Here is a 10990-nt window from a genome sequence, read left to right as displayed (position 1 = left end):
TCCATTCCTTTGTAAACACACACATTATATCACGATATTACATTTCTTTGATTTTTTCTGAAATATTTCATACTATCGTACATGTACAGTATTTAACTACAATTAAATATTTTCACTACAATTAACAATTTTGGGGAAAAAAATAACTTGTCAAAGTAATTTATCTCAATTAACATATATTAACATATATCAAGTATTAATACTGTCATTCGGATTTTCTTCATATTAATGTTATCCTTTACTACTCGCCAGAAAAGAAAGTAAAATACGACTCTTACGAATTTTTCAGCGACATCGTGGTGTGGGCTCTACGTAAATAACGTAATTACTTTTTCAAAAAGAATGTTTATTAATGTTATCGAAGTGCTTTTTAAGACTCTGTAACAAGAATTGTCGTCTCCTTTTACGACTATACTTATAGAGTACCTAAACTAAAGGGAAGGCAATAACGTTTTTCTGTGAGTCCTACCGCGATAAGTTCGGTTGCGTGTTTTTAAGGATTTACTAAGCAAAGGATAAGGAAGCATCAAAAACATTGATTTCTAATAATCTAGAGTCTACTAACTGACTTCCACTCTGTATAGAAAGACTCTATTTGAGAACAACGTTTTTAGAAAATGTATGATTAAAACAGTATGTGACATCTTATCATAAGACGAGGAATAATTGAATATCTAAAATTAAGTGTTAGTTATAAAATGTTTACTATTCGAGGATTCAGCTATCGAAAACGTACAATAACAGTAGTGGTTTTCATATGCACTAATTCTCCAATATTTGAAGATTTCTTTCATATGTAAATTCAAGGTGAAATATGATGCAGACCAGACAGATATGTGTTATGCTATGCTCAAGTCAAACCATTCTATGGCAATTATGTGTAGTGGACAAAGAAATCAATGGTGGACAAAATTGTCCAATTTTTTCGGACAATCATCGATTTCAGTGATATGAAGTATTGTAGACGGTGATTAGAACGTTTCATGGAATATTCAGTGACAGATTGACTTCCCAGTAATTGAAGATATTTGAATTCATAAGAATAGATGAGACACTGTGTGTTACGAACAGTTTGAGCTTCCCATTTTTTAAATAACGCTGAATTACTTCGACCAATGCCAGGTTTTTTATTTGTGCAATATAGAGATTCTTCACTTGCTTGCTTTCCACCATTCTTTTGCGTTGTTCAGAGAAACCGCATGACACTAAAGGTAGAAATACATTACTATCGCATCACGTGAAATCACATACTATCACATAGCGTATTGCATATAAACAGCATGACGCATGTCGAATGTATCGGATTACGCTTTTCGAATGTTATGTGAAATCACGTGCTATGACGTGATAGTAACGTGTTTTTACACTTTTTACCTTAAGCAGTTAGCCATAACGTCTTAACAGATGAAACGTGCGACGTATTCGTTAAAACGACACGATGGTGGGAACAGTGTTTATCACCCGGGAGACAATTTTGGACAGCGTTGGCTTAAGTTAGGGCCAAACCGTCCAAATCGTCGCGAACTGTTCTTTTATCACGTTCGGGTCATAGACCATAGGTCACGGTTGGGTAATATCAATGTGTTCATCGGTGGTGCTTCGCTTTTGTAGTGTGTAGTTTGAGTTATGTTATCCGTACAAGTACGCAACGTTGCGGAACGATTCGATTCAGACAGAAACAAAGTAGTACTTATACCACCAGTTCACGCTTGGCAAGAACAGGCGACAGACGTAGAAAGAACGATGCAATATCTTTCATTATGAGGTGTTAGTAGCCGCAGGATACAGGCTTTGCGTCGCATGAAACCATGTTAAATAATCGTGCTCGCTTTAATATTCTTAATCGAAATAATTGTACGTGCTCATATTTATTTCATCGCCGCTGTTAAGTTACATCAAGTTCAGTTTAGTGGATTTTGTGTGAGTTTAATTTAATTTAATTCTTACAAAAATTTTTCTTGCTGTGTTATGCTCGTCTTGTTTGTTTTCGTGATCTCATTCTTAGTTCAAATCCTTTCTTTCGGTATCATGTTAGAGTTCTAAACACTGTTTAAACATCGTTTTGTTCTAAACACTGTGCCTTTACACGCAAAGATATAGCTATGAACGTGAAATACAAAATGTCATCTTCATTTGATGATATTGTAGTGATCAAAATTTATTTAAAAAGAGAAATAATATTGTTGTCATGTTCAAGCAATAATATGAAAGAAGAAATGAGGTATATAGTGATTTTATTTATGTGTGCTTATAATTATTCGATGCTAGTATTCTATGTAAACACTATTTCATTGTACGCCTTGTACACATTTAATATTAATAACACCATAAAAAGTATAATAGATACACATTACCACATCAATACCAATGGTTAGCTTCCGGAGAATCTTATAAATTGAACATACGGAACAAGTCGAATTCATTTTGAAAACGAATCAGTCACCCAAGGATAGGAGAACCGTAAAATACGATACGCATGTTTTAAATGTCTTAAAATAAAAAATATTATTATATCATTATTTAAAGTACAACAAAATAATTATAAACCTAACACTGCAAAGTACGTACCGTTCCAAAATTCTCAATGTTCATTTCGTATATCCCTCCTGCTGTCAACTTACATGGTTTACTAGATCTCATTTGCATCATGTGAAGTACTCTTTGAACATTTATTGGCATGTTGTACCACATTGAGCGGTATCTATTAGATATAAGATTAATACAGATGTTATACCGAACTGATGATTTTTCTAACGTTTAAAACATATTTGTTAACATACATATCATTAGTCAACTCGAAACTATGATCCGTGATTACTTGACCAGGTAGGGTAATAATAAGCAAGTGGAATTGTTGAGCTACAAGGAACAGACCAATTCTGAGAGCTTCTTCAGGTTGATGGAGATTCATAACGGCCTAATTAAAAGGTATTAATAGGTTTCAGTGTTTGGTTTATTAATATTTTCTATAATTGCAAAATAATTCTTACTTGTACGGCTGTTACGGTCATGCCGATCATAGTCAGTAAAATTTGAAAAAAGTAGCTTCTACGGCTGCTGTCATCTAGCATCTCGAATAATCTTAAAATACAACGAAAGAATAAGTCAACTTTTATTATAACTTCTTAATTATATCGTTATATAATTATAATTCTATCGTTACTAACTGGAGGGCATCGTTATGCATAGTCAAGCACTGCCTGAGCCATTCAGTGTAAGTTTTATTTGTGTCAACATCAGTAGATTTTCGTGCTGTTATGAGGGCCTGCCTACATCATTGTCAAATATCTCAGTGAAACTGTAAAACTGTTACATCCTGTCTGATTTCGATGATTTTTAAATATGTTATAAAACTCAACATTTTAAGCAACTTTTTCCTTTACATGTAACAGTCAGTGGACCATAATTTCCAAGATATTAGCAAAAATCCAACGATATCACGACAGTGAATTCCTTCTATAATATAATTGTACGTCCGTAACAGCGTACGTGTTATCATTGGTTGCTAATTATGTAACGGGCTTGTATAATAACTCTGTTATCAATAATAATAATTAATGATAACTTGTATAATAACTGCATACCCGAGGTTGCAAAAGATGCCTGTTGTATACGTATAACTTATAGCTCGATTTAAAAGTGAATATCATCAACGTGTTAGTTTAGATTTTGGTTAAAGTTACATGATAGTTACATATAAAAGAAAAAGCTGTTCAATTTGTTGAGTTTCATAACATATTAAAAAATCATCTAAATCAGAGAGGACTTAACAGTTTTACAAATTCACCAGTATCTCAATAGAAAATATCATTTTTATTATTTTTCACAAATACTGTAGCGAATGAAGGAAATCACTAGATATCCTTCCGCTATATCTATACTTGTACATATTATTATATACTTACCCACATATGGCAAATAAGGCGCTATCATGATGAACAATTTGTATGTATAATGAATCGATAGTGACTGCAATCATCGTTATTATGAATGCACACCAAAGTGAATGAAAATATATAGGATAAAAGTACTGATCTTCATCTAGAAAGTATGTTACTCTAAACATTTGTTCTCGATGACGAGTTTCATTGAGCGGTGAGATGATATCCAAGATCACAGGGGACAATGGAATAATTATAAATCCTGACATACATGATAACATAAAAGCTGAAAATAATATTAATAACGTCATTTGTATAAAGATTATGAAAAATGTTGGTATATAAAGACATGGTCAATGTGTAAAATTTATCAAAAAATAAGCCACAACAATTACTTCTATATATTTCACCAAGCTTCTTTCCTTCTTTAGTAATTTCCTTAAGAATTTGCGCTTCGCTCTTATCGTTTAACAATTCCCAATCTTTCTTTATGATATGGAACATCTTTTCGAACTAGAAAATAGTTACATTTTATAATCTTTAATTTCATCATTGGATTTATTTTTATAAATTTATATACATTTTCCTTGTAAATTACATGATTTAACAATTTTATTAAGACAGCTGTTAACGTAGTTATTACAGGTATGGCTTCCAAGAACTTTGCCACATCTTTTGCGTATAATGACGTATAAATTTGTACAAACTGTTAAGTAAAATCTCTAATTATATTGTATCCAATATCTTTTTATCAATTTCATGTAACTAGTCTTCACAATATTTATTTAACAACATAAATATTTTTCACATGTTTAACATATCTATAATAATTTTACTTACACCTGGATAATGTAATGTCAATAGACTGCCTATCATCACGGTTAGATTAAGTTTCTTACTCCAGCGCGATTGATTTGGAAACTGTCCCAAGAATAGTAGATACTTTTTAAATACTTTGTAATAAGAAATATCAAATACAGTGCTTGTGCGTCTTTCATTCTTCTGAAACACTAAATAATATATTTTTATTTTGTTATTTCAGGTTGCATTTCGGTTTTGTAATGACCTTCAGTTTACATTGTACAAACATACATATAAACAATAGCATTAAACAATATATATATATTTGATATAACAATATAGTAATGAACGACATGGAAAATATTTTAATCGTGATATGTGTGTATTGCATATTCTTCCTTTTGAAGCCCCCGCGCATTAGCGACAATTTTGTCGTTTACGGAAAGGACATTTTTATATGAAATATAGGCATGTACACATTTGACAACGCGACCAGAGAACGACTCATTTTTTCCTTTCGTTCACATAAAAAAAAAATTCAATATTTGCTTCTGCTAATAATGCCATAGGGGCATAACCGGGTACTTAATATATTTCTCCTGCTAGCAAAGGTCAAATGGCAAAAAGAACCTTGTATACCGTTGAAAATCTTAATTCGACCGTACAGAATCAGGAAATGAGAGACCGTCTTTGAAAAAGCTATTTAGAATATAGAAAATCAAGATTGTTTGGAAGTGTGCAAATATTTATTCTATAGGTGTTGCTAATATCGGGTACCTATTAAAAACACATAAAATATGATATAATTATAAAATCTTTATTTCTATTATTATAAAACGGTGAAACTGTAGAAACACTACCTACCCTTAAATTTTGATGATTTTTGGATGTGTTGTAGAAATCAATATTTTAAACAACTCTTTCCTATACGTAGAAAGGATGCATTCGCTTAGTTTCTGAGATATTCGCGAAAAACTGGCATTGAAAACCATTGAAATCGGAGGTAGGCAGCTTTTCGACAAAAGTAATAAGGATATCTTGCAAAGGAAAGTTATTTTATATGATTTTGACAAATATTGGCTTATTTCAGTTTATATTAACTTATTTTAGCTTGCATTAACTTTTTTCAATTATTTAGACATTTTTTTTTCGTATGATCTTTTTCCGAATCCGAACAATTTCTTGTTCGAGCTGGTTTTTATATTGTTCCGATTATAGCAAAAAGGAATGAATACTGAAACACATTTACACTATAGATAGAAAGCAAGCACAGCAAAGCAGCACTGGTTACCGATTTTACCACACAATCAAATACCCAATCTTATAATTTATATTAGATATATACACTTCAGCATGCGATAAGAGATCGAGTGAAATGTGAAAAAACCGTGTAAAAACTGCAAAATATAATTCAGTATTTGTCGTAATAATGTTTTAAATTCAAGCGATAAAGAATTATTAATTTACCAACACAACACTAATACTTTCCAACCTGAAATTTTTTAACTTCACTGGATGAAACACTATGATGTTTTCTGCTCTACTCTTATGATCTCATAATAACTTAAGGTTAGCCCAAATGTAATACCATACAGTTTGTCTTACATACCCGGTTACACCCTACGTTCCTCTATTATATAATATAAATGCTAAAGTAACAGTTTTGTCGCTAATGCGCACACAACCTTACTGCCTAAATTTCTGGAATATGTTTCCAAATGTCTTGAACGATCATACGTATGTTTCGTGATACGTAAGGTAGATACGTGACCACGAAGGTTTCTACAATATCGTTGCTGAAGCATGAATCTATTCTTTATAGACCAGAAATAAGAAATGTTAGTAAGATGATTGGATGAATCTTTTATATTCAATACTGTATACTCAGTACTGCAACAATTTATGTTATTTTCACTATTATAGGTAGCACAAGTTATTTGATATCGGATAAGTATATACGTATGATTAATATTATAGTTATTACTGTCTATAAGAAAATTAGGTTCATTCAATTTCATCTTTCTTTTTTTCAATCTGTTTGCGACTCCGTAATAGACGAAAAATTGCTTCTAAAATTACTCGTTCAAAAAAGATAAACTGCGCTTATCAGAATGTATTGAAATAGCATTGTAGTCGATTTCAGTTATTCGAAAAATTATAGACGATATCAAGAATCAGAATTTTTATTGTATGAACTGCTCATTGTTTAATTAGTTTAAGTAAATAAATATGAAAAATCTTAATTATTAATAGGTTTTTTTTATAAATTAATTCTCCGTATAAAAATTTAATAGCAATAGTATTTGTAATGTTTCGGAGTGCCTTATTCCATTCCATTCTTTGCAGAAAAATATTACAGACTGTCGAGTAATACTCTACGGATTTTGAATAGTGTATTTTGTAATTCTGCTTATTATTACTACTGGGAATGATGATATTTACTGAGACCGGTAGTGCTGGAACTAGTAATCAAGTTTATTGGAGAAATAATTACAAAGAAGAACGGTAAATATTTCAAAATAAACTTTTATTATTTACATAATATGATATAGATTCTATGGTATAACTATTTTCAAATCAAGCGTAAGTTTTATTGATTAAACACCAATGTCTTACTAACATTAGATTAAGACGGATGCATTATCTCAACATTTCTAAAATTTGTTTAAATATTATTTTATTACAAATTCTACATGAAGACCCGAGGGAGGAACACGATAAGTCACATTTCCTATTTTTTACAGGGAAGTAATTGTAAGATTCAGTACATTATCAATCAGTCTCATATCGCCAAAATTATCTTCATATTTCATTTCGGTGCTAATCATATGTTTTTTCATCCCTATCAAAATTTCAAAATTTGCTTGCATGTTTGGAATCAACAGATCAGTTTCATCTTCAGTTATATCATATCAAAATTCTCCTACTTAATTATAATAAAATCAAAATATTAACAAAAATGCACAATCAAATTGCCGAATAGTTATTCTGTTACTTCCTCGCCAATTTCGATGGCCTTGGAATCAAGGTCATCATTTTGAACAACTTTTTCCTATGCATATAATAGGGATCGGTAGGTTGCAAGTTGCATACAAAAGTATGTTTAGTATCATATATGGCGCGTGAAGCTGTCGATGTGTTACCTTCTAATGAATTTAACGGAATTTTTTTTATATCTTTATAGAGATGTACGAACAATGAAAGAAATAATTAGAAGTCCAATCACTGAATTTCAAATGCACAGGAATAGATAGGGTTAAGCTATTTAAATAGTGGCGGTCCCGTGCAAGTCATGAGGGCAATACCAATAATAATGCGGTTACATCAACATAATTATAATATGGACACATACACGCATATACAGGCAATAATAATATTATCTAATCGACAATTTTGTACAAAATATAGGAAGAAAGTGCATATATGATACCAAATATATGTTTGTGTATAACGCGAAAACTAAAATCGACCACTTCACATATGTATAGGAAAAAATTGTTCAGAATGATGATCTTGACAAAATATTTCAAGGATATCAAAATCGACAAGGGGGTAACTATTTGGCAAATTCACCAAATGTATTTATTATGCATTCCTCCTCTGACAATGAGAAATGTTCTTCAAATAGAATTTTTAAATATTCCCGCCATTTTTAACTTATTTCCTCTACAAAAGATGGCACTATAATATCACGTAATGACCGCAACCTTAGCGTGTTGCAAGTTACCTATCCAGTATCGAACTCTGCATCGCAAGTTACGGTTATAAGCATACTCGGAGTTTGTTATTCATTTGATTGGTGTGTTGTATGTGTTTATATTGGTTTATTGTGTAAAAAGTACAAAATTTTCATAATGAGTGCTGAGGAAGAAGTGCTACGGATTCAGAAAAAATTAAATAAGATGTCGAGCGGAGACGGGACGGTGAGTAAGTGAGTAAAATATAGTTGTGTACCCTGCTCGGCATATTGGAGGCTGTTCATTAAGCAAAGCTCTTTTCCAATATAAATTGTGATTACTCTAATACATCATCGTAAATGTTTAACAAATACAAAGAAATATAACAAATACAAATATTGTTTGAAACTTTTCTCCAGAAATATATGTTTATTCGTATAAATTTTTGTATACACAGTAATTCGATGGTGTTAAAGCAACAAAACGTATTTATGGAACTTTAATATTTGGCACGATAATTTTAATGCATTCATGAAACTTGAGAAAGGCGAGTCATGTTATTTTCGTTGTAGAATTTTCGAAAATGCAGCTTATAAAATTTTCTATACACATAAGTATTGAAGTCGTCGTTAAAGTCGCACTAATTCAAAGCTCATTAGTATAGACTTTTTGTTTATGCTATAATTATTATTTGTATATATTTACATATATATATTATATATATATATTATTTGTATAGTTCAACTGTTTACATTTAACGTCGCTTTAAAAAAAATTATCTGTTACATACACAAATTATATCCTTATATAAAATTGGTTACAATGCATGTTTTGATGATAAAGATACATAATAACAATGTCTTCAGTAGATTATATAAATATCATGTATGCCTATATGTGTAGTCTACATTAAAGAAATATAAATGGATTATGTATACTTAGATTTCCTTTTATAATAAAAGTGTGTTCATATTACAGGGGCAAGAACAAGCACTGGAATTACTTAAAATATTACAAAAGTTACCTGTGGATTTGGAACTTCTGACCAAGACACGCATTGGAATGACAGTGAATGCATTAAGAAAATCAAGCAGAGACGAAGAAGTTATATCGTTATCAAAAACTCTTATTAAAAATTGGAAGAAATTTTTATCTGGTAAGAAAATAAATTTAAATATAAAATTAAAAATAAAAAAGTAAACATAAAAGTAAAATTTCTCTTAGATAAATTAAAATTCTATATCTTTCCCATAGGGTCCAATAAAGAAAAAGATTCTACTTCTTCAAGCAGTTCAAAGAAGAAAGACGATAAATCAGAGAAAAGTAAAGATGATGGAGAACAGAAAAAAGAAAAGGATAATGCAGATGGAAGTGATGTTAAAATGAAGGAAGAGAAACCTCATAAAGATATTCAAAGAAAACAGTCTACGTTTCCTGCTCCTACAACCACAGATGCTGTACGGCTTAAATGTAGAGAGCTACTGGCAGCAGCTTTAAGAGTAGATGGAAATACAATTGATGGCTGTGCTACTCCAGAGGAATTAGCAGAAGAACTCGAAGAAGCAATTTATGCAGAATTTAAAAATACTGATAATAGATATAAGAACAGAGTAAGGTCCTAATTCCTTTATATTTTTATATTTTGCTGTAAATGCGAAACCTAATTATATATATCTAATTATTTAGGTGCGAAGCAGAGTCGCTAATTTACGTGACGCAAAAAATCCTAATCTTCGAACAAATTTTATTGCTGGTGCTATAACACCTGCTAGGCTTGCTGTTATGACTGCAGAAGAGATGGCAAGCGATGAAATAAAACAATTAAGGGAACAGTTTAAAAAGGAAGCAATTAATGATGCACAACTTGCTACAGTACAAGGAACGAAAACTGATCTATTAAAATGTGGAAAGTGCAAAAAACGTAATTGTACTTATAATCAAGTGCAGACACGTTCAGCTGATGAACCTATGACTACTTTTGTGCTATGCAACGAATGTGGAAATCGATGGAAGTTTTGCTAAATATCCTTACCTTCCACAGTTTTTTCTGATTGCAATGGACAGGAAAATGTATTTCGTTCAAGACCTACCTATTATTAATCATTATTATTAGAGTTAAAGAAACTCAGTGCAAATATATTGCATATTTACAATTCACAGATTACATTGGATGCTTAATGATGTTTTTAATTTTTCCACGAGTTCAAAAAGTATGTTAGTTTTCATTGAATTGTATATACTCATATTTGATTGATTTACCAGAGGTCTCATAGGATTTAAAAATTAGAGACTCATAGAAGCTTTATAGGACCTAAAACATATTAACAAAGAATTCATTAAATTAAACAAATTGAATGATACATGTTTTTATTTTGTGTATATACAGCATTGTCGCTGTAAAAAAGTTCGGATATGCGACTAACATTAAAATAAAAATATTTTGTTTTATATTGCACGAGATTACATCGTATTTTATCTGTGAAAAATTAGAAATTGTGGGTACAGTTCTGAAATACATGTATGTAATTACATTGTAGTATTTTTGGAACCCTTTTTGACAATATAGTAGTTAAAAATTTCATATTTAAAAATAGATATGATATATGATTGCGAATGTAAAAGTTTCATTTT

General features: G+C 30.8%; 2 protein-coding genes across 4 annotated transcripts; one reads left to right on the top strand and one right to left on the bottom strand.

Annotated features, from left to right (window-relative positions):
• Positions 1-2539: 2539 nt before the first annotated feature.
• Positions 2540-6087, bottom strand: LOC100744547 (odorant receptor 9a-like). Its single transcript, XM_033321808.1, has 8 exons — positions 4722-6087; positions 4462-4587; positions 4277-4394; positions 3906-4167; positions 3168-3269; positions 2991-3081; positions 2781-2917; positions 2540-2701 (listed from the first exon to the last, which is right to left on the bottom strand). The coding sequence occupies exons 1-8, from the start codon at positions 4755-4757 to the stop codon at positions 2548-2550; spliced, it is 1026 nt and encodes a 341-aa protein (XP_033177699.1). The 5' UTR covers positions 4758-6087; the 3' UTR covers positions 2540-2547.
• A 2296-nt stretch (positions 6088-8383) lies between these two features.
• Positions 8384-10888, top strand: LOC105681007 (transcription elongation factor S-II). Of its 3 annotated transcripts, none has more exons than XM_012387952.3 (4): positions 8384-8605; positions 9338-9515; positions 9614-9969; positions 10046-10888. In XM_012387952.3, exons 1-4 carry the CDS (start codon positions 8537-8539, stop codon positions 10379-10381), a joined length of 939 nt encoding a protein of 312 aa, XP_012243375.1. In that variant the 5' UTR covers positions 8384-8536; the 3' UTR covers positions 10382-10888. The 3 variants fall into 3 exon arrangements, with proteins under 3 accessions (XP_012243375.1, XP_024224740.1, XP_012243376.1); XM_024368972.1 differs by having other exon boundaries at positions 8385-8613; XM_012387953.3 differs by lacking the exon at positions 8384-8605 and adding an exon at positions 8661-8906.
• The last annotated feature ends 102 nt before the right edge of the window (positions 10889-10990 follow it).

The sequence above is a fragment of the Bombus impatiens genome, unplaced genomic scaffold (assembly GCF_000188095.3).
Source record: "Bombus impatiens unplaced genomic scaffold, BIMP_2.2 scf_0498, whole genome shotgun sequence".
Classification (NCBI taxonomy): Eukaryota; Metazoa; Arthropoda; class Insecta; order Hymenoptera; family Apidae; genus Bombus; species Bombus impatiens.
Note: the sequence above shows the minus strand (reverse complement) of the source record. Positions and strands in the feature narration are given on the sequence as shown.